The sequence below is a fragment of the Haplochromis burtoni genome, unplaced genomic scaffold (genome assembly GCF_018398535.1).
Source record: "Haplochromis burtoni strain Fernald_Lab_line unplaced genomic scaffold, NCSU_Asbu1 Contig_165, whole genome shotgun sequence".
Taxonomy (NCBI): Eukaryota; Metazoa; Chordata; class Actinopteri; order Cichliformes; family Cichlidae; genus Haplochromis; species Haplochromis burtoni.
This window is the reverse complement of record NW_024582526.1, coordinates 812018-836178: the sequence shown is the minus strand read 5'-3', so window position 1 is coordinate 836178 and position 24161 is coordinate 812018. Positions and strand designations below refer to the sequence as shown.

Sequence of the window (24161 nt, the reverse complement as noted above, 5' to 3'; positions counted from 1 at the left end):
GAGAAATGTCGGAGTTACAGAGCTCTTACAGCAAGGGAAAAATGAAAAATAAAAGGAAGACACAAGGTGGTCCTATAAACATAAGCAACCGAAGTTTGTATATACATGTTGTCACCTCAGCCCTCAACATACATCTATGTTGCAATGGCTCTTCTTAACTGCACTCTTTATCAGACAGAGAACTGAAAGACAATCAAAAAATACTTCCGGCTTCTTGCTGGGGATCATTGTCTGTTTTTAATATTATTTCATTCATTTCACAGGATCGAAAACAGGGTTTAACCAATCATGAGAGTTTCAGTTACACTGGATGCTGTTAAAGGATGAGTGATGAATGAATGGGACCGTTAAAGTACTTTACTTGAGAGTCCTCACCCAGTTCTTCTCAGCACTGTGGAACATTTTAGTGTCTTTCAGCTTGTTTTGGGGTTTTCAGGCTTTCCCAAACCACTTCATTACATTAATTGACCTGTTTCTAATAATTAAATCTGGCAATAAGCACACTGTCAGACATTTCTGTTTTCTTCTGTGGGAAATGAGAAACAAGTGTTTTTGCGTTGTTTTTAAATAGTCCATACATTAATCCTCTTAATGCCCCTTTACTTGTGATTGGCTAACATCTGGGAGCCTAGTGAGAGGTAGCAAGCAACCTGTCTGTACTTCATGGGTGTGCTGTGCCTGTAGCATTGACCATATAAAGCATATGCTCTGAGAAACATGAACACGGACAGTGTAACGCAGGTGTCAAACCTAAAGCCCAGGGACCAGAATCAGCCCAACAATCAGACCAATGAGGAGCACGACGTCCGAGCGGCATTGAGGAGAGTGAACACAAGGAAAGCGGCGGGGCCAGACGGCATCACCGGCCGTCTGCTGCGCTGCTGTGCTGACCAGCTAGCAGGTGTGTTCACTTACATCTTCAACGAGTCCCTGGCAAAGTCTATGGTCCCCACATGCTTCAAAAGATCCACCATCATCCCTGTGCCCAAGAACAGCAAACCCTCATCCCTGAACGATTACCGGCCAGTTGCACTGACCTCGGTAGTAATGAAGGTGTTTGAGAGGCTGCTGAAGAACATCATCTCCTCCTCCATCCCAGACACCACAGATCCGCTCCAGTTCGCCTACCGACCCAACAGATCCACAGAGGACGCCATCGCCCACGACCTACACACCACTCTCAGCCACGTGGACAAGAAACAGGGTAACTATGTGCGAATGCTGTTTGTTGATTACAGTTCAGCGTTTAACACAATAGTGCCCTGCAGACTGTTCACAAAGCTGAGGGATCTGGGACTTAACAGCCGTCTGTGTGCATGGGTGTTGGACTTCCTCACTGGCAGAACTCAGGTGGTGAGGGTGGGCAGGTGCTTCTCCAACAGCATCACCATCAACACAGGAGCACCTCAGGGATGTGTCCTCTCGCCACTGCTCTACTCCCTCTACACTTCAGACTGTGTGGCCACCCATGGCTCCAACACCATTGTGAAGTTTGCTGACGACACAGTGGTGTTGGGTGCCATCTCCAACAACGATGAGGCGGCCTACATGGATGAAGTGAAGAATCTGGCATCGTGGTGCCAGGACAACCACCTCCAGCTGAACGTCAGCAAGACCAAGGAGCTGGTGGTGGACTTCAGAAGGGGTCAGCACAGAGACTACAAGCCCATTATCATCAATGGAGCTCCAGTGGAGAGGGTGCAGTCCTTCAAGTATCTTGGTGTCCACATCTCCTCAGACCTGACATGGGCTGCCCACATTCAGGTCCAGACCAAAAAGGCTAGGCAGCGCCTGTATCACCTACGACAACTGAGGAAGTTCAGGGTCTCTCCAAGATCCTCAGGATTTTCTATACAGGCGCTGTGGAGAGCATCCTCACACAGAACATCACATCCTGGTCAAGGAGTGTGTCAGGTTACATTTCACTCTGTGTTATACTTGTATAACTATGCATGTGACGAATAAAGAACCATTAACCTCCAATCAGGCCCGCTAGGGAGCTCTGGAAAATGTGAAGGACAAAAATGTCAGACTTTTAACTGTATTTTCAGCTTTTCCTACTGATAAAGACCCCACGGTCACTTACAGTATACTGAAGTAATTCAGTTACACACATCTGTAATTTTACACATTTAAAATCTGTAAGCACAACTTGTGCTTTCTTTCATTTACTACAGCAGCATTTCTTTATCATGTAGAGACATATTGTTGAAATTACTCTTCTCTGTCTTAAACTAATCATTGATTACATGAGTAGTTAGGTTTCTTTACACTGACAGAAACTGGGTTTTCACTGGTCTGGCCCACAGATCAAAACAGGTTGTATGTGGCCCACAATGTAAGATGAGTCTGACATCTCTGGTGTAATGAGTCTCCTCACAGATTGATGGAAAAAGAAAAGAATTGGCATGTTTTTAACTCCAAACAGATTTTTATTGTTGTACAGTTAATATAAAACAAAGTGGAGGTGACAAACAGCCCTCAGCATGCCGTACTGCATCAGGAACTGCTATGAAAATCACACGACGATTGTCAGGCCTGCTGAAGCTCATTTTCTGGTTGAATACTGGCGGACAGGCTCTGTCTCTCAGGGACAGCGGAGGCAGTAAAGACTGTGCTTGCTAACAATATGTGTGCTTATCTGGCAGCTAACAGGATTCACAACTCATTACGTTTTAAATCCAAAGTCAAACAAAACCATCTGGGATGGAGATTTCTTCATACAAAGCTTTCCCTTACAGTACATAATGTACAAAAAAGCAGGTGGATTTCATATCAGTACCTAAGCTAGTGCGCGCACACACACACACGCACACACACGGCTGGAGATATTGTCTTTTTTTCTTATTGTCAACAAATGACTGATAACTAAGTCCTTGCTCTGAGCCGCAGGCCTCGACGTTGTTGCAAAGTTGAAATCGATCTTGCTGTAGTAAGACTCACTCGTGTAACAATAACAGAAGACTAAAACGCTTTCCACTCGGAATACGTTGGAAATCAAAGGCTTCCAAATACTCACTCAACTGGGTGAGTATTACGAGTTAATCATCTAGCAGGAAGAGTATGAGGTCTGACGGTAAAACCTCCTTAATTTATTGCATGAGGAACAAAAGGATTTATGGAGCAGTGGATTTGTTGACAATAAAATTAGGGGGATTAAATCTCCAGCCTTTAACTCTCTCGGGTCTAAGTTGTCACAGGTGGTGACCCCGACCCTACCCTCGGCAAGCAAACATCATTTTTTCCTTTTTATTACTTTGTTCTCCAAAATCTTGGCAATCAGGGGCCAAAGAAAAAGTCAGTTCAACTGACAACACGAAAAACAATTCACATTTTTTCCAAAAACTCAAAAACAAAATGATGACTTAGACCTCAGAGGTTTAAGGTGACAAAACAACCAAAACTGTGTCAAACACTGTCATTCAATACAACATAACGACTCATATTTAGCTCAACGCATTAAAGAATAATTTCACACAATTTCAAAAACAATGGTGGTACCTGGTGGTGCTCAGCCACGCCTAGTTTTTGTTTGTCCAGGTTTTAAGATTTGCACCTCCACAGAGAGGAGAAAGAGATCGCTGTTTTCACGGTTTCAGTCATTTCCCAACTTGAACAATGAATCAAGTATTCCTTCTTTCTTCTTGCAGTGAGATTTATATTTATAGGTCCATTCAGTAACTGTGCTTTCAGTCACATCATATGCCCACAGCAGCACATCAAGTCTGGTTTTACAAGTTTGACCTTCAAATCCATTTAGCAGCTCCTCATAACTGACGGCTGGTTTGGAACTTTCTTCTCACTTTTAAAAGTGTCTGGTGTGTACAAAAGGCGAAAAACCTACACAAACAATAAAACGGTAGAGGTCTGAGGTAAATCTCTCAAAGCATGGCTAAAATCTGCACCATTCAGTACCACCAACACTTTTCCTATTTTGCAATAATAGTGAACTCATCCTTTCCAACTACTAGCACAGGATATGTCATAAAAGAAATAAAAGACTCATCAAGGCACTGGACACATTCGAAACAATGGCACATAGCTGGCAGAGCGACAAACAGTGGGGAGGAATGTGAGGAAAGTGGTCAAAGCCCTGTGTTAATTTACATTTAAGTGCTGGCATTGTTTGTACCATCGTGTAATGGATCATATATAGCACAACAGAGCTAAACAGAGCTTTTCATTGCCTCAGAAATTTGGTCTTTGTTGAGAATCTGGGCATTTACGATTAAACATTAAAGTACAAAAAAAGAAGCTTTGCCTGGAAGTGTGCAAGCATGCACAACACAACAGGTAGGGATGCAAATGGAGTGAAAACAGTGCAGATGGCCATTCAAGGCCAGAGGACAAAATGCATAAATCTTAGTCATAATCTCATCTTTCAATCTGATCTCCACAGACCTTATATTCATCACTAGGTACATCCCCATTACCTTATCACATCACTCCATTAAAAGTACAGATGGTGCTTCAAAGAATCAAGAGAACAGCCTTTGTTTCATGGCCACAGGAAGTCATTCAAGTGGTGGACACAAGCGTCTTTATCTCTTCAGTCTGGTTTTAAACTGGAAGAACCCCCAGGCTGGTTTTAGCATAGCAGCAATGCTAACCCCCATGGCTGATATCTACAACTCCACCTGTGATACATTAGTTCTTGACTTTACACCACATACTGACAATACTGAATGTTTTGAAAAATGTCCTGAACAATAACATTAGATACCACTAGCTTTGATCTAATATAGTAAAAACACTTTGTGCTAATGTAGCAGCTATTTTCTTTAGGCTAACAGCACTGCTAATGCAATCCTTTTTTTAATTGAACTAGGATTTTGACTTATCTGTGTAGCTACTATACTACCATAAAATGTACCACGCTTTGATTAATTTAAAATTAAATCAGATATAAATGCATCCTTCAACATGAAACGTCTAGAATGGCTAACATAGCAAAAGATTTGTCAGGATTATGCTAACGTAGCATGTATCCATGTCCTCTTGAGGCTAACGTTAACTTATTTAACATTAACAGACTATCATTATTACTGTTCAGCTCTTCTGAATACAGCTTTGTGCCTGAGTGTTTGCATTAGCATTTAAATTTATGCTGAAACACACGTGACTGTGGAACTGAAATGAACTTGGGATATTTATTTATTAATTGACGTGAGGGAATGTGGAAAGAAGTGGAAAAACTTCAGGGACAAATATGCTTACCCAGTATGTTTCCATCAGCTGGAAACATCAGTGGACATACCCACTTAGTAATTAACATGTAATGAACCAGCACAAGCATAAATGCTGACGGCCACTTATGTGGGTTACACATGGTAAGCTCTACCATGATTTACCACAGAACTCTAAATCAGGCTTGAGGAATCTTTCGTCAGGGCTGTGTCATCTGGATTTCTCGATGTAAAGGTCATTGAGATGTACCTAGTGTTTCATATCCTCTATTCTGGTCTACAGTTGAACTAGGAACGTCTTTCGGAGAGGCCACACAATTCCCATTCTATCCAAACGTCATCCAAACCAAACAAAAACCTACAAATTTGTGCTTCAGCTGTTAAACAGTTAAAAACAAGCTCTATGTACCTGTTTATGTGACCTTTTGTCACATGTTCATTATTTACTCGTGGAAGTCAAATATTTGGTACAACAAGCCTAAAATCATAAAAAGTTTAAAATTACACTCTGATTTCTTAATAGTCTCCTTCGTTTTGTACAAACAGTTAAAAATGGCTTTTTTTAAAAAGACAACACGAGTCTCCGCAGCGAGCTGCTGTGCCGTGCAGAGACTAAGTACCGAGGTCGTTTGGATTTAAGCACCCGTGAGTAGAAAGAATGAACCGTGGTGTAAATTAACACAAGCATGCAGACCCAAACTGGTCCAGATCGAGTTCTTGTTCACGGAGCGACTCGTTGGGCTCCAGTCAGTCAGTCCTGGGCAGTGCAGCTGCTCCCATCTTGGTTTTTCTTTTAAAAAAAGAGCATTACAAAAAAAGAAGCTGCAGGGTCTCCAGCCTGGCGTCAAAGCAGAGCGATTCAGTTCGTGTTCATGTTCCCAACATGAGGAACAGAAGATATAGACACTGCATGTGGAGCACCAAAGGTTCAATATTAAACAAACAGAAGACATGAGAAATATGAATATTATTTAACCATCTATTAGAAAATATTCCAACTCATCTTACGATTAATTATTGTCCACAAGTTATTTATTTAATATTGAACTTTTATGGGCTCTATGAATGACCAAGTCTCTATCCTTCTCCCTCAGTTGTGCACTCAAACACTGCATCATTCCTCGCCGAGGAGAGAGGTAAGACGTTCACGTGCACTCTTGGAGGTAGGAAGCTAGAGAGTCGGTTTAGAGGGGTCAGAACGTTTCGGAGTCCTCTGAGTCGTTCTCTGTGGTTCCCTCGCTGGATGGTCCCGAGGGGTTCCTGGGGCTGCGTGACGCCCGAGGGCCAGTGGATAGGCCTTTACCCCCCTGGTGGGGTATATGCCTCAACAAGGACCCTGGGGAGGGAGCTCCAGAGCTGCAAGGTGAGCAGAAAGGCATCATGGTAGCCAGAATGAGAGCCAAACAGTCAGCCACCTCTCTACTAGGAGCACAAGCCAGAGCAGGCGTCAGACCTGAGGTAGAGCGACAGAGAGAAAGAATGGAGACAGAGGGAGGGAGGGCGACAAAAACGGACAAAAAGGAAGAACAGAGCGAGACGTGGACAAGGAGGAAGCGGAGGAAGGCAAAGCAGCATCGGAGCAGCATCCCGTTAGAGTTCAGCCAGTTGACAGTGTGAGCAGACAGAAGGGGACAGCGACAACAACAGCAGCCCGACACCAAAGTGGACAATAAATAAACAAAGCGCAGTATAGTCACAAAATAAAATAAAAACTGGAGACCTCATCTCATCTAGCTGCAAAACAGACTCCCATATTAAAAATATGACTTTATATCAAAAAATGATGTGTTTACTTGCAGGAAAAGATGTTGGTTTTTCATTTCCATTGTATTTATACAGCACCAAATCACAACAGTCACCTCAAGGCATTTTATATTGTGAGGTAAAGACTCCACCATGACAGAAAGAAAACCCCGATAATTAGACAAAACCTTATGAACAAGCACTTGGCAACAGTGGAGAGGAAAAACTCCCTTTTAACAGGAAGTAACCTCTGGCAGAGAGCGCATCCACCTGCTGTGATTGGTTGGGGATGAGCAGAAGGAACTGTACAGGAGGTTTGTATTCAGTGTTTTTATATTTTAAAGTTTAAGTTTCATTACAACTTTACCAATCTCATCCGAGCCTTGTTTTCCCACAGGTTTCTTCCTGTCAAAAGAGTGTTCTTCCTTCCCACTGTCGCAAAGTGCTTGTTTATAGGGGGTCAGCTGATTGTTGGGGTTTCTCTCTGATATTAAAGAGTTTTTAAACATTTTAAACATATGATTTGGTGTCATATAAATTAGGGCTGTTCGATATAACGATATATATCGGATGACGATATAAAAACATCTGTCATTTCATTTTACACTATCGTTCGTTTTGTGGTGTCGCAAAATAAACTGTCTACGGCAATAATTTTTCATGGTTTTGATGGTCACTGTAGTGGCTATATTAATTTGTTAAAGTTCTCTCTTTCTCTTATATTTTATATAACCACACTATGGACAGACAAGCGCCTGTTTTTATGCGTTGTCATTAGCAACAACGATGGTAAAACCATTGTTTATTTTCCACATAAACCTTTCAGAATAAAGCTCAAGATCCTGTTGAGACTTTTCAAAATAAACTGAATCACGTGAAAGAGTATGCAGAGTATTTACGGATGAGAAGCAAAAAAGAGCCGCCAGGTGCTAAAAAATAAACCTTAGACTCAAACGTTAGAACAGGCTTTTCCCCGCCGCACGCCGTGTAATAAATACAAAGAAAATGGCGGCCGTTACAACTTATGTCTAAAAATGTATCGTTTCATGCATCGGTTAAAACACTCGACTCCAGCTACATGACGCCCAGCTGGAAACACTTCACGCAAGTCTAGCTGCCCGAGATTCACAGAATTTACAGAAAATGTTAAATTTTGTGATTTATATCGTTATCGGGACGATAGATGTCTTATATCAGGATATGAGATTTTGGTCATATCGCACAGCCCTAATATAAATACAATTTTATTCATTCAGGGTATGGAGACACTGTTTTTTCAGTGACATTAGCAAAAAGCTGTCCACGTGTAGCTCTACGAACAGCGTGTATTATTATATTCTGTGAAAATGAATCTTTTGTTTTTATAGCTTAACTATTTTTGTTCTTACAATTACCCTTGATAAAACAAATCCTTAGCCCATAGTAGTGAAAAGAAATGGGGTTACAACTTAATCTAAAACTCCAGTAACTGAATATATACAAAAGTACTTCATCCAGTATTGCTGATCTAAGCTAATCAATTATGGACTTTCAGGTTTAAATTGATCTATAGCCAACAAAACAAAGAACAAAGAACAAAGAAAGCTCACAAAAAACACATGAACAGCTTTAATCTGGGTTTCCACAGCTTCATATAAAAACTACTGGCCCCCAGTCACCTGGTATCAAACACCTGTGGTATCACAGTCCTATGTATCGCATTCGCATGATTTTCAGAAAACCTGGCCTCTGACCTTCCCGTAGAGCTCAGATTTGAACTTGTGATTTTTAGTAGATACACCTGAAGTATCAATTTCTAAATCTTATGTCAATTCATGCTCTTCTTTCATTTCCTGCCATCAAATAAAAGCCAAAAAATATCACTCCATCAAAGATTTACTTTGATCATTACGTTTTCCTAGATATGGGTGGACTAGTTATTGTGCCGACCTCGAACAGTAACAGGCCTGCTTTCTATACCCATCTCTGTCTGTCTGTTGCTATGTAACAAACCCCAAATTCACTTGAAAACCCTTCCTGCACTCTATAAAACTCACCTAACTCTACAACGAGTGGTAACCCTTTTAAAAACTGTTTTGTCTGCAGCAAACGTGGAAAACAGCGTTAAAGCTTTTCAGTAGACAAGCTGAGTCCATGCTGAGAGAAGGAAGACATTCATGCAGGTGTGCAGTCAGGCCCTGATAAGTGCTGAGTTTACCGTACCGTTCTCATCCACCGTCTGAACGTTGGCTCCTCTGGACAGCAGCTCCTGGACCACCTGCTTCAGACCGCTACGAGCCGCCAGGTGCAGAGGACTGACAGAAAGTTACACATAATGTCACTCATGGTTACACAAGTACTCTTGTTTAACTGAACTACATCACCTCTAGTGAAACAGGTTTTCAAATTCGTTTAATAAAATGTTCACAGTATCTGAAAAACTAATTTTATTTATTTTACTTGGACTGATCCTGGACCAAATCTTTACATACATCATTTCAAAAGCTCTTGTTTACAGTGACACATGTGTTTCCTATATGTACAGACATGAGGGCCAAAGTATTTTCACACTCACGTTTGCAGCGCTGCATTCGTGGCATTAATGAGCGCAGTGTCAGACAGCTTCTCGAGGATCAGCAACACACAGTCTTCCTTCCCCTGGAAGAAGAAGGACTCAAGTTAAAAAGTCCTCCAGAGTTCTGCATAAGTAAACAGCACTGAGGTCTCATCTGTGAGCCTTCCTTTAAGTAAAACAGGTAAACAAAGGTCCCACAAAACTGGGCCAAACACTAATGCTGGAGCGTGGTGCCCCCTTGTAGACGTACATTACTGCAAGCCAGGTGCAGGGCGGTGTTGCCGTCCTTGTCAGTCAGACTGAGGTTGGCACTGGCGCTGGTCAACAGCACCTCTGTACGAGACAGAATACAGAGCATGTATAAAAAACAAAATCACTGCTCATTTTCTGAACATAAGCACATGTAAAACAACTCCGTACCAAGAGCCCCGACCCTGCCCCTCTGAGCCGCCATCATCAGCGCAGTGCGACCCGACTGTTCTGCGACGTCCACAGGTGCATCGTGGGAAAGGAGCAACTGGACACAATCGACATGACCGGCAAATGCTGCAGCATGAAGAGGAGTCCTGGAAGAGAGAGGATGGAATGAGAACAAATGGTGCTCGGCAGCGTGGGAGGAGCTGCGCTGGCGACATGTCCACACTCGCTTCTTACCTGCTCTTAGCATCGCAGCAGCCAGCGATGTCTGAACCCATCGCCTCCAGCAACAGCGATGCACATGGCTCGTGATCATTGGTTCTGAAAGACAAAACACAAACAGGAGTTCAGCGACTGAAATCGGCCTCTGAAAAGCAGGAAAAACACTATTCCAGTAGCAAAAAAGACGACTCCGGGATATCAGTGTGACTTACACAGCGCAGTGCAGAGGGGTGAAGGGGTTCCCATCAATACAGCGGCAGCCTTTCTGTTCTAGCAGGACCTCCACACACCCTTCATGACCTACACACAAACACACACTTTAGGGAAAAGTTTCCTAACTGGAGGTCTCGTCCTGTTAAATGGGAGTTCTTCCTCCCCACTATCACCAAGTGCTGCTCACAAAGGATTGTCTGTTTTGACCTGAATTTACTTTTTTTTTTAAATTTAAAAACGTGTCTGCAGGTGCCACTAACCATAATAACAGGCCCAGTGCAGCGGTGTGTACCCGCTGTGGTCTCTCAGCGGGGGCAAGGATGGCGCCTCAGAGCAGGCGATGCTCAACAGCTCACTCAGCCAGGAAGCGTGGCCTCGGGCAGCGGCCAAGTGGATGGCTGTACGACCGCGCGAGTCGCCGAGCAAAACCGAAGCCTCCTGCTCCAGCAGACACTGGATGCACTCCTCCTGACCACACAGCAGCTGAGACAACAGAGCAGAAGCTATATAAGAATCTATAATACAAATCTGAAAGAACATTTCCTGTTTGTCTCTTTTTACAAGTCTTCTAATGAATAAAGCACATTTCCAAGAAGGTCCCTCCTAAAAATGTTAATGGGAGTCTAATAGGCCCTAATATAAAACTTATTGCTTCTTTCTTGTCACAAATGAAAGAAATTATAAATAAAGACTGCACTAAATCCACACAAACACAAGTTCCGCGCTCACCCCAAGGTGCAGCGCTGTGAGGCCGTGGTTATCGGCCACATTGACATTGGCTTCCCTTTCCAGCAGCAGCGACACGGCGTCGACGTGACCTCCGGCCACCGCGAGCATTAGAGGAGTCCTGCAGACGAGGACGACATATTTAAGAGGGAAAACGGAAAGGGACAAATCGCACGAAGCAAACAGGATGTGTGGGGGCGGGAGCGAGGGTCACTCACTGTCCCTGAGAGTCAGCAACATCCACGAGGTCTGAATTATCCGATTCATCCAGCAGGAGGCGCACACACGTAGTATGACCATTCATCACTGCAAAGAGAACGAAACACAAGGTGTCACAAACGTACAAATCAGCTCTGTGACACAAAGGTTGTGATGACTTCTGTCACCACAGTAGAAAAAAAGTATTTAACCACCTGTTTTTTCAGCCACATGGGGAACAAACTCTAAAGTTAGTTCATCTGAAGTGTAGTTATAGGCAACCCAGGCTCGTGAGCGGCACATACATGTGCTTCAAATGAACAATAAGGACTCTTCCATTCTAAGACTGCAGATATCTGAAGCTACAGAGAGCTACATTCAGTCCAAAGGTTAGGCATCTCAAGTATGTTCAAATGATGCTCACATTGTTGGAATAAGAGGACACAATAACTAAGATGACCTTTGATACACTAAAGAATCCTGCCCAGAGGTGCACGAAAAACAAGTGTTTCCTATGATTCTGAAGTAATGAGTTAAGGCTGGAGGAAGAGGCCAAAGCAATTTCAGACATAAGAGACCCAATGCTGATGTTTAGTGTAAAGATTTTCCACATAAATAACACATCTTATACTTGGATTTCCATCTAATTAAACAACCATCCCAGGGTTTGGTAATCAGCGGTTTGTAGTTTCACAGTCCACATGTGTTTAAAAAAGCTTTGGCAGAGGGATTAAAGTGTTATATACACCGACCATATGCTGATTTCACTACAATTTTTCACATATAGAAATTATATTTTTGATTAATTTTTTTATCTTTTGGAACAAAATAACAACATCCTTGCTCTTGTTTTGAAAATTCAGTCTCCCAGACCAGCTATCTTATTTCGGTTTCCTGTTTTTCTACAAATTGCCAAATTGCATGCTTCCATGTTTCTAAGCTCACCTGCAAGGTGCACCGGGGTGCGTCCATACTGCTTATCAGTAGTGCGTGGCGATGCTCCCTGGCTGAGGAGGGTGTGAACGCAGTCAGAGTGACCACGGAGAGCAGCCAGTGCCAGAGCTGTCCTCCCCATCTCGTCCCCTTGGTCTACCTCTCTCTCCCCCTGCAGCAGCACCTCCAGGGCCTGAGCATGGCCATGGTACGCCTGAAGAGAGAAATTACTGTTTAAAAATGTAAATTAAAAAAAAAAAAAAGGATAACCTACTACAAATCCTTTTATCCGTTTAATACTGACAGCGAGGTGCAGCGGGCTCCTGGCATGTGGAGATTCAGAGTCATCTTGGTGACCGCCATCTCTGTCCAGCAGCTGGAGGTCAAAACAAAAACAACGTGAACACAGTCACAGTCTGTTCATGTGCTTTATCAAATTTAAGTAGCTCTGTTTTTCAGGGATTTACTCAGAGCTCTTTTTTGTTTGTTTGTTACATAAAAGACTTGATGCTCTAACTTAACTCATTCACTGCCATTGACGTCTATAGACGTCAATTACGTTTTTCAATGGGAGGGGCTAGAATACAACCTCGGGCAGCTTGTCAGTGAATATCAGACTTGTAAGGGACGTAAGGGATTGCGCAGTGAGACAAAAATGTGGTGCAAGTCTTGTTGTGTGCCCTTGCATCCCGGAAAGTGTTATAATGATTACCACACAAAAGTGAATTATTCATTGTGAATAAATGTTTCACTATGTACATTTTATTTTTTCATATATTTGTAAATAAATTGTTTTGATAAAACATAACCTTTCTCAGTGTTATTTCTGTTTTATAGAAGTGAAAACCTATTTTATATGTTAGAGGTGTCACAAAGCAAGAAATATTAGTGTCAAAGGCACTTTTCTGCTTGAAATGTATTTGTCACAAAAAGCTTGTTTTCTCCCTTTTTTTGGTCAAAACAGGCACTTTTGGTGGAACCCACCTCTCTTCTACAGCTGATTACTAAAGAATGGAAAATGGTAGAAACAAGCTTTTTTTTTGGATGAAAGAAGAGAGTCTGTTCTTCATTTTGGTAGGTTCAGCGTTTATATGATCATAACACACAGTTTTCTGTGGCTCTTCAAAAATGAGTAAAAATGCTCAAAAACCCTGGCAGTGGGGAGTTACCTGATTTGAAAATGGCTGGCAGTGAATGAGTTAAAACACCCAGATTTCTGGCATGTGGTGAAAAAGTGATAGGCCATGATAGGCCAGCAGAGAAAGAAACTCCCTCCAGACACTCCCCAACAGTACAAGCATTTCCTCAGTAAGGCTTCAACCATATTCAACAACATGTGACAGGAGTGTGAGCATCTGTGTGAGGACTTTAGTCTGGAGACATCCTGTTTGTGCAGAGTGAAGGCAGTTTGATTCAGTCAGGGTTCAGAAATAGGGTCCAATCGAAATGACTTCATTACTGACCATTACCTTTTTATACTTTTGCTACCCATTTAAACCATTGTTTTTAAGTCAGCTGTTTTTAGCAAATTATATTAACTAATCAGTAAATTTGTTGTTTTTAGCCTGCTACTTTTTCAAAGACAATTAGTTTGTTGGCAAATTGTAACAAGCTAACTTACATTTAGCTAGCTGTTAGCTTACCTGTTACTGTCAGCTAGCTAATACTATGTCAGATTTGTTTCGGGGCTCTTTGGTTTTTATTAGATTTGACTGACTGAGAGAGCTAGGAAAGGGGGGCAGAGAGCGGGGACAATATAAAGCAAATTTTCAGTGACTCTCAGAGGCTACGGTGACCACCGGTCTATCCCTAGCTGATGCTACTCTTTCCCCATTAATAGCCCTGGTTGGGGCACACTGGGGTAAGGGGCTAAGGTGTGCTATGTGTCACACGTTTGTGTAAACTGACCAGTTCTAGACAGTGCCTGTGTCCATAGGCTGCGGCGTAGTGGACAGGGTTGTAACCCTGTTTGTCTTTCAGTGAGGCCGTAGCACCGCTCTGAAGCAGGAACTCCAAACATCTGCAACACAAACATGTCATTTCAGAAGGCAGCTCGAACCACAGAGAACATGCTTAAAGCACGCACGCTTATGACATCAAGATAACACCGTTTTAAATGTTTCATGTGTTTTAAATGTATAGTGGTGAGTCTTGACTGGAGCTAAATGTCAGTTACACATCACACATGTATGCTATAGACTTTGTGTTTAATGATAGTCTTTTATCGCCATTTGTTCTTTAATTTTTATTTATCCAATTTTGTTTTCTTTTTTTTTCCCTTTTTTGTTTCTTTTTTTCATTAATAAACTTTGAGAAAACTGTGAAAATCACCTGTTATATTTCCTGTTCCATTTTTTAACATTACTATTTACTTTGATATATTTTGATAGATTTATTTCTTTAAGCTAATCACATTTGGCTACATAGTAATAGAATTTATTAATTTTCTATACTACTATATGCTAATCATTTATTCATTACCTTCAGTGAATCTGTTTTTTTTTATCTAAGTATTCAGTCTATTTCATCTCTTTTTGGAGATGTCTCAAAAATGTCGTTTTTGTTGTTTACAATTTCATTTAAACAGATGCAGTTCTACCTTTCAGCTTTTGGCATGTATTGTAGATTTGTGCATAGCTTTGGTCAAATTTCAGTAGATTTTGTTCCCACTCACAGTGCTGCCTCCTTCTCCCTTTCCGCCTGAACGCCTTCACTCTCTGGCTCCAGAGCAACACGACGTCTATGAGGGAGGAGACAAACAGAGGATCAGGTTAAAATCAGATGGGCGCAGAGCTAGGATGACATTAAGTATCAATATACTACATACATACAACACGCATTAACAAAACAAAAACAAAACAGCCTAACTATGTGCATCATCACCTGCCACTGCTAACACGCTAACTGAACTAATACTGAACGTAAACCTGCAGACCATGCATGACTCAGTGACAGCATCACCTCTGGTTACCATGGAAACAGTAGGTATGGCTCAGCAGGTTTCTTTATGTGGTAACATAGGACAGCTAGCCAGATTTGTGATGCACCATGGAGGGGGTGTGAAGAGCTCAGCTCAGCTCCCAGCCAGGCGCTCGATAACCTGTTAACGTCTGTCTCCACTCATTTTTGTGACTGAGGTAAACGTGGAGGACTCTGCTCAACACATCTACTGAGATGCACTGATAACTTCTTCCACCTTGTGGAAACCCAACAGTGAAATGCTGCTTATACACTGATCAGCATAAGTATTTATCATTGTAATATAGTAACCAGACGTATACTGTTTCTACACAAATGCATGCAGCGTCTTTGAATGCTTGTATTGGTGCATTTATTTCTTCAGCGTTACCGTGACAGTATTAGCCAATGTGCTCATTTTAAACTAGTTGGCCTTCTCCTTTAAATGTTAAATTAACTTTTAAACCAGATGTAGTGAAGATGGTTTAATGTCAATGCAATACTTTAAAGAAATGTGTGAATACAATGTGAAAAAAGGATCATTGCCTGAAGCTTTATTTTAGCAGTACATCCAGCTGCAAACTCAGGCTCTCAAAGGAGCATTCTGCTGTTTTAAAAGCCACAGTGTGCTCAGTACAAAGATCAGACCAGCTAATAAACAGAGTGAAGCAACAAGAGAGTCACATAGTCCCCCAAGGAACTGTCTACAACACAGCATTTTAGACTTAAACTCAAAATCAAACCGAAATAAAAAAAAAAATGAATATAAATATAATTAGATAACTTTGGATTGAAAATGCCAACAACTTGACCAAGTTCAGCATATAAGAAGAAAAAAGAAGAAAAAAGAAAGAAGTGGCTGCAGCTTTATGTAAAGTTTTTGAATGCTTGCTCACCTTCTATCCAGATCTGAGGCAGCAGCATAGTGCAGGGCGGAGCGCCCCCACTGGTCTGTGGCATTTATGGCAGTGCCACATGCCAACAGAGTCTCCAGACACTGATAGTGACGGCTGGCAGCCGCATAGTGAAGAGGAGTCCTGGAAGTGAGAGAAATTCAAATGAAGACAACAAAAGTAACTTCATTCAAAATGCAATCAAAGGGAAACAGATAAGATAAGATAAGATAAGATAAGATAAGATAAGATAAGATAAGATAAGATAAGATAAGATAAGATAAGATAAGATAACCTTTATTAGTCCCACACGTGGGAAATTTGTTTTGTCACAGCAGGAAGTGGACAGTGCAAAAGTTATGTATCAAAAATTAGAATATAATAAGAATAAATAAAGTACAGAATAGAATAAAATAAAATACTATATACAGTAGAATAAAATATACCATACACAAGAATTTGAAGACCAATCTGCTTTTTTTCTTTCCTTTTTATTTTGACGTTTCTTAAAAAGTTTAGAAAGCTGTTCTCCACACAGCAACATGAAGTACCTGCCACACTTATCTCTCCTGTTGTGGTCTCCTCCACTGCTCAGGAGCAACTTGACACAATCCACATTACTGCACAAAAACACAGAGACGGCAGTTATTACTCAAAATGACGCTTACAGGTGAAGGATTTATGATCCTTAGGCAAAAGGAAAATGTTTGGTTACTGAAAAACATGCAGCATAACACTGAACTGCTGAGCCAGGTTCTGGCAGAGGCTCCTGCCCATAGGGGGCCATGTGATTGTTGTAAGGTCTTAACATAATCAATAAATAAAACATAATCAAATTAATGCCATTAACACCATGACTTGTTCTCATATTTAGACCATCATGCCGAGGCTAACACAGGCACTGGTTTTATTCCGTTACCACAGCAGCTAATGTTATCATGTCCTGGCTGATGTCAGAACACAAATGATTTTCCATTTCTGGAAGATTTTATCATATTTGTTCCACCTGGCAATTTATCCTCAGACCTTTGCTGCACTGACTATCTTCTCATATCTGGAAAGTAATGGACTCACCCTCCAGCAGCAGCAGCGTGGAGGCAGGTCCTCCCCAGCGTGTCTGGAGTGTCTATCTGAAAGCCTGCAGACAGGACCGAGTCGTTACACATTATGCTAAACCTCCGACCTGATGGGAGCAGCGCAGGGAAACGAAGGAGGGCCAGACAAGACAGCAGCAGCCATCACAGAGAGAGAGGAAGAGAAGGAGGCGGAGAGGGAGACAGGGGTTAGTGTGACAGGTGGGGAAACGAGGGTTACACAGACGATCATGCACATAGAGGAAAATACAAGGACAGGTTACACACAGAGAGAGCCACACATCTTATCTTCAGGTCAGAGACACATTCAGACAGCCTCACAGGATAAAGTGCAACAAGGCAAACGGCGCAACGCAACACAGCTTGAATTAAATGGACGTTTGACACTGTAGGATGATTAGGATTTTTACAGATACGCAGATAAATAAAGTCATCATCAAATTAATCCATTATTATGGTTCTGCAATGTTTACATGGGACGTTTTAATCAGAGGAAACGTACATTTATTTAGAGGTAAAGCTCGTTTACATTTATAGGGTTCACCTTTTGTCTGCTAATAATCCAGCAGATTACTCTGATTGTTCATCTATAGACATATTCTGCCTTTACATTAAATATAATGGAATGAAGTAAACACCACAAAAACTGAACAAAACTCAACAGTCATTTCTTTTTTGAAACATTGTGATTACTTAGTAGTTTCATGTAGGAACTGGGATTTCTTTTGACACACCACCCCGTGCTAAAGTCACCGCGGCACCATGAAAACACCAAAGTCACTCAGTAAAGATGGCGTCCACCATGAAACTGCTCACAACTACGTTTTTTGGAGTAACCTAGTTATTCTTCCTGGAGGAGAAATTACTAGCAAATTTTTGGATGCATTTCCGAGAAGGCATTTTCTCTAAAACTGGTGGACTCATGCTAAAGTCGTGCACATTTCTTCCCATCCTGAAACATTTACTCAGTTTAGCTTCTTAAATATGATCATTTTCAGTTTCACCTCCGAACTGCTCATTTTAATGTTATTCTTTAGACAAAACAAGCCATGCAAAGTCATAATTTGAAAGAAATTGTGGAAATGAACAAAAAAGCCTTTAAAGAATATTTGAAACTTGTAACGGGCTGTTTCTACAGCACTGAATTATAAGTCTTACCGAGTCCAGGCTCAGATTGGCACAGGCTGCACGTACACGTGTACGCTTTCTTTCACATCTACATGATTATCAGAGTTAGACCTACAATTGCATAGCTGACAGGAAATCACTCTTGAGATCCACGGTATTAAGGATTTTGAAATCCAAGATTTAGCTGTGGGTGCAGCAAACACAGCATTCCTGACCAAACCCAGTACTGCAGCTGCACAACACACAAACACATGTAAATGACTTCTTTGTTGTTCGCTGCAGCAGCTCAGCAGAGCCATGTGAGGAGCCCAGTTTCATCCACACACAAGCGCTGGCGCCTTGTTAAATCATCAAGTTAACTGGAAGCACGAAGAAGTCGGGTCTTTTCCCAACTTTTGTTTAATGCAAAGTTTCTTCGTCTGTTTTCAGAAAAAAAAGTTTAGCAGATGATATGAGAAGAAAATTATTTTACAGCACAACCAGCAGATTACTCTGATTGTTCATCTATAGACATATAGATATAAAGCAACACGGAAACTTTCTGATGTAAACAAGATAACTGCTGATAGAGGAGAATTCACAGGGATGCACTGTGTCCGGAGGGAAAATGAGTAATGAGACTGAGGCCTTGTCTTTTCAGGAGCATTGTGACCTGAATTTGGCTGGAGCTGAACGTGCCTGTGCAGAACAACAGCTGGACTCAACGCTCACTGAAGTTACACTCCAAGATGAAATTAAGACAACAGAAGTCCTCAGTCAGCACACTGAGGGCAACGTGCACATACGTAGAAATGCTGACTCAGCGTTCTTGGAACAACAAACAATAGCAAATAATTTCACTTTTTTAGACAAAAGCACATAAAACACTGTTTGTGTTTGATTGACTCAAAATGCTGTTAATGAAAATAGCATCCGTTCATGCATTTTTCATCAGCTGTTGCTAGCTAGTTATTATTTTTTTCCAGAAACAACCAGTTCACCCTCCTCCGCTCTGTAGGCGCTTGTTGAGCAGCTACACTCTGTGCTCGTGAACTCGACTTCCTGTTCTGTCCAGCTGACGAGTACATATAAAGAATGCTTCCTGTGACACCAGGAAAAAAAGGACCATGTAGTGCAGGCTAAAGACCAACCAATGTATCAGCTGATGTTAGCTATATGCCAGTCTATCAATGTCTGCATTTATTTTTTTAATAAACAAGAGATGGGAGAAACCTTCTTCAGGGAACTTATGAGTGTTGAAGTTGGATAGTTTGTCCACCAGAGGATGTGCCACATGTTGCCCACACCTGTTTGAAGTCCCACAAACACAACAGCCAGCTGATCGTATCAGGTCAGGCAGACAAATATAATGTTTTGTACATCTCAATAAGACGGGAAACATCATAGGACGATATATCAGAATTTTGAATTTTAAATCAGCAAATTTTGTTACTAATGTTAGAAAATACTGGCAATCACTAAGGTCACCACTCAGGTATCAATTTCAGAATACTAGCTGACTTCCTTGTTGTGTTATTGCATTCAGAAAATGTTCAGAAAACATGACCTCTGACATTGAGGTCAAACTCGTCCGAGATTATTATTAGACACACTTATGGTATCAATTTGAGCTTCTACATTGCCTCATTCTCAACTTTTCGCATTTACAAACACTCACTTTATTTCAAGCTTTGACTAACTTTGAAACTGTAGCACCACAGGGCAGAAAATAAGGCAAAGCTAAGTTTAACTAAATCCATCATGCACCATTTCCCAGTTAGCTACCTGACGACAGCAGCTTCCGGCAGCAGTCAGAGTGTGCATTCAAGGCAGCCAGGTGAAGAGGAAACATCCCGTGGACTCCTCGCCTTTGGAGAAAGACATGGGTATCTCTTTATCTGCATAACACGTCATTGTAACCAACAAAATTCTCAACAAGTCAACAAATAAACAAACAAACCTGGTGCAGTCGGCTCCGCTGGTGATAAGCGTGTTGATGAGGAGCTCGTGGCCATAGCGAGCAGCAATGTGAAGGGGAGTGTTGCCATCCTTGTCCACACTGTCGATCTCTCCGCCTGAAACAAAACGCGAAAAAAATAATGACCCAGTGGAGTTAAGGCAGCTTTAAGACACCGCGAGACAAACACAAGCATAAAGAAGTCTCACCGTTCTGGATGAGGGTCTGAGAGCGAGTGAACCGTCCGTGAACGGCAGTCATGTGGAGAGGACTCTTTCCATCCCGACTCTAACGTGGACAGAGAAGAAAAAAAGCTTTCGAATGAAACACGGACTTCAGACTTCAGTGTTTTTTAATGAGCACCCTTAGCAGAAAAACACCCCCAAAGCATAATGTTGCCACTTCTGTGCTCGACTCTGGGGACGGTGTTCTTTGGGTCACATTCAGTATTTTCTAGAATATTTTTACGTTTCGTAATCCTCTCATTCGACATTCTAGAATCCTGGTAATATTTATCATTTAACATTCTGCAACTTCCCTGTTGCCTTTGGTGGACAAATTATGCAACATCAGCACTCATAAGATAACTGAAGGGTATTTCTCCTGTCTCTGCTTTACTTTGCAAAATTTAATTATTAATCGGCAAATAGCCACAGTTCATTTATTTCAACACTTTAAAATCATTTTCAAGAAAGCCCAAAATATTGACTAAAAAAAGTTTTTAGCTTTAGCATGTTGTACCAACTAGCATGTCCACAGCATGTCTTTATCCTGTCTTCCTTCTCTCACCCCAACCGGTTGCAGCAGATGGCCCCGCCCCTCCCTGAGCCTGGTTCTGCCGGAGGTTTCTTCCTGTTAAAAGGGAGTTTTTCCTTCCCACTTTCGCCAAAGTGCTTGCTCACAGGGGGTCATATGATTGTTGGGTTTTTCTCTGTACGTATTATTGTAGGGTCTACCTTACAATATAAAGTGCCTTGAGGCGACTGTCGCTGTGATTTGGCGCTGTATAGATAAAATGAAATTGAACTGAGCTGAACTACTCGAACTGTCGACACAGACACTTCAGGTTCAATTGCAGCAGCACTCGTTTACCACAGAATACTAAAACACCTCTTAATGTGTCTAAACTTAAGTCTGTATTTTTTTATTTCATAAAAATAAAAATAAACATCACCATTACCCTCGATATACAATAATAGCTGGGCTCCAGTCTTGCCAGTAACTATATTTCTCTGTACCTGTACATTGACTTCGGCCCCATTGTTGACCAGGAACTCCAGGCAGAGCGCTCCGTGTGTGGAGGCAGCAGCAAAGTGCAGCGGGGTGAAGCCTTTGTTGTTGGCCTGGCTGACATTGGCCCCATAATCAATCAGCTCACTGACAACAGCGTCCTGACCATTGAAACAGGCCACGTGGAGAGGCGTGTTTCCAAATGCATTGGGCTCATCTATCTGTGGTCAGAGAAAACAGAAACATATAAAGACCAGGTAAACTCTTTCAAGGTGCAAAGGGAAAACGGCACAATCAGCTCAACGTGACTAGTACGTGTCAAATCAGTTATAACTCCATTAAAAAGCAATAAAGCTAGTAAAAATATTTAGGGCATATTTGGGTTAGATAATAGTTTATGTTTAGATAAAAGTAATAGACTGTATGCTTATGCTATATGCTAGCTAAAAGAAGTGAACGAAATGGTTCACTTACTGAGGTCAGCAGCAGATTTCTGAGGTATATAAGAATGAGCTGGCTCTAACTTGTGAACGATGCAATGAATGCTGGTCATGTTAGGATTGGTCTGTTCACTCAAGAAGGGACTGTCTGTCTATCTCTGTAGGGCATTCTGAAGTAAACAAGCAGGCGTATGAGTGACACGCAGAAGGAATGTTTTGAGGATTTCTTTTTAGATTCAAGGAAAATCTGACTCTATGTATCCTTTTTTTCCCTCTTTTATTTAGTTAGCGGTAGTTTTCACATTGAAACAGCAGAGCTACAGTGATGGCATTTTGAAAAGCTGGAGTAGGATCTAACTACTCTCCACAACATCCTCTCTACTGTGAGGGATCACTCGAAGCACTCGGAGTGAAAGTAAACTTCTGAATGTATTTTTGTTTGCAATGTGGACTGTTTGAAAATTAGGGACAAAAGCGTGTGTTTACGTGGGTGTATGTGTCCTGACCTCAACAGACAGGTTGAGCAGGTGTTTGACGACGGCAATCTGTCCACTGGAGGCTGCCGTGTGAAGTGGAGTGTATCCTCGTTTGTCTTTGCAGCTGATCTCTGCACCTTTGTTTACCAGCAGGCACACCACATCCAAGTGACCTGAAGGGGGATTATAAGAAACACTGACACTCAGCTGATTGGTCGTCCTTTTCACCGAAGCACTGCTCCGATGAACCGCTGATGTCTTTGTAGACCTTAGAGGTTGTTGTTATGTTTTTGTTGGTAGGTTTTTGTTATGTTTGGACTGGTTTTCCATTTCCTTTATCTCTGTGACATGTGCTTAACAACCTTCACTTCTGTCTCTTACCCATGAAAGCTGCCCAGTGCAGAGCTCGGCCATCCTTTTTATCAAAGGCATTGATGTTGGCTCCTTTAGTGAGGAGAAGGTTTACCATCTAAGAAATAAACAGAAAGGACATGAGAAGGAAATATTAGAGGGAGGTGTGCGCAACAGGATGTGTGAGTGGGCGGGTCTTTTTATAACAGCATTGTAAATCCATCTCATCTCTCAGCCCAGTCACCGCATAAACACACCGGAGGGCCTATCGAGCAGAAATGAAGGCACCGTCCATTCAGCTCCGCTCCACAAATCTGCCGCCTCTCATTGTTAATTTTAGATCTGGCACACTGGTGAATGATTCTGTCTAAGATGAGGAGTGCTTCAAAATGCACAGCCCACTTAATAATCCCAGTGACACAGCTGCACTCGCCCACCTGTTTCCTTCAACCAAGCTATTCAACCAGAACAGCACAAAGGACGGTTACGTCACAGCCTGTTTATTTGTGAACTGCAGTGTAAAGTGCAACCGAATGCGGCCCCACTCTGCAGCTTACGTGCTGATCATTTACTTCCAGTGCTTAAAAAGACGGCTCCAGGCTGCTTTACCTCAGTGTGGCCGTTGAGGGCAGCGTGGTGGAGAGCAGTGCGTCCACCACGATCTGACACGTTGACGCTGCTCAGCAGTGGGATGATGATCTCAGCGCATCGCAGCGCGTTATTCGCTGCTGCGACATGCAGCGGCGTCTGCCAGTTCTTGTCCCGCGCGTTCACGTCAGCAGAGTGGCGGATCAAGACTCGAACAGCCTCCTGAGGAAGAATTTGGAATTTTGCACATACCTGAATCATGTGACACCTGAATAAATGCAGTCCAAGCCTGCAGATAAACGGATCAGTCAACTGATATCTCAGAACATTATTTAACTAATGAAAGTAATGCCATTAAAACAGGGTAAGCTTCCTCTTTGTAAATCTCCTCCTGACTAACGTACTGAGACAGTTTTTACTTCAGCTCTTTTCTTTAGCTAGCGCTATCTAAGTGGTGCTAATCTTTGAAATGGGAGGAATTTTTTTAAAGTGGCTTTGAAACAAATAAATAAAGAGCTTTCTTGTAACGATGTGAGTTTATAGGTTTTTTAACGGAAGACACTCCCACTGAGATGTCACATGAAGCTCCGCATAGGCATCAATGATTTTACAATTAGCCTTAATGTTATAATTAATATTAAAATTATCAGATATTATTTATTCTAATCTTTTTAGTATATTCACCTCATTTAGGGATTTCCTCATACTTCATGCTGTTGTTCCTATAACAGTATTTATTCTCAGTAATCAGCACATCAGTGAGAACACAGTTAAACCTGTAACACGTCCTAGGACTGTTTAACATTAACTGAGCAACATATTTTCTGTATATACAGCTGTGCAAAAGTCTTGAACCACAACTTATTTCCTTATAT

General features: G+C 41.8%; 1 protein-coding gene across 3 annotated transcripts in view; it reads right to left on the bottom strand.

Annotated features, from left to right (window-relative positions):
- Positions 1–3139: 3139 nt before the first annotated feature.
- Positions 3140–24161, bottom strand: part of ankrd44 (ankyrin repeat domain 44) — a 32936-nt gene continuing 11914 nt past the window's right edge. The window contains exons 5-28 of one of the 3 annotated variants that reach the window (XM_014337126.2): positions 23308–23508; positions 22729–22816; positions 22378–22520; positions 21440–21652; positions 20411–20489; positions 20205–20319; positions 20030–20112; positions 17118–17226; positions 16595–16663; positions 16047–16187; positions 14867–14932; positions 14101–14212; positions 12497–12568; positions 12205–12406; positions 11280–11367; positions 11065–11182; positions 10596–10818; positions 10335–10422; positions 10138–10221; positions 9904–10049; positions 9734–9816; positions 9484–9566; positions 9132–9223; positions 3140–6639 (exon numbers count right to left, since the gene is read on the bottom strand). In XM_014337126.2, the coding sequence (XP_014192612.1) occupies positions 6380–6639; positions 9132–9223; positions 9484–9566; positions 9734–9816; positions 9904–10049; positions 10138–10221; positions 10335–10422; positions 10596–10818; positions 11065–11182; positions 11280–11367; positions 12205–12406; positions 12497–12568; positions 14101–14212; positions 14867–14932; positions 16047–16187; positions 16595–16663; positions 17118–17226; positions 20030–20112; positions 20205–20319; positions 20411–20489; positions 21440–21652; positions 22378–22520; positions 22729–22816; positions 23308–23508 (2958 nt within the window). In that variant the 3' untranslated portion in view covers positions 3140–6379. The remainder of the gene's footprint in view (positions 6640–9131; positions 9224–9483; positions 9567–9733; positions 9817–9903; positions 10050–10137; positions 10222–10334; positions 10423–10595; positions 10819–11064; positions 11183–11279; positions 11368–12204; positions 12407–12496; positions 12569–14100; positions 14213–14866; positions 14933–16046; positions 16188–16594; positions 16664–17117; positions 17227–20029; positions 20113–20204; positions 20320–20410; positions 20490–21439; positions 21653–22377; positions 22521–22728; positions 22817–23307; positions 23509–24161) is intronic. The other 2 variants (XM_014337127.2, XM_042225263.1) reach the window with 2 other exon arrangements.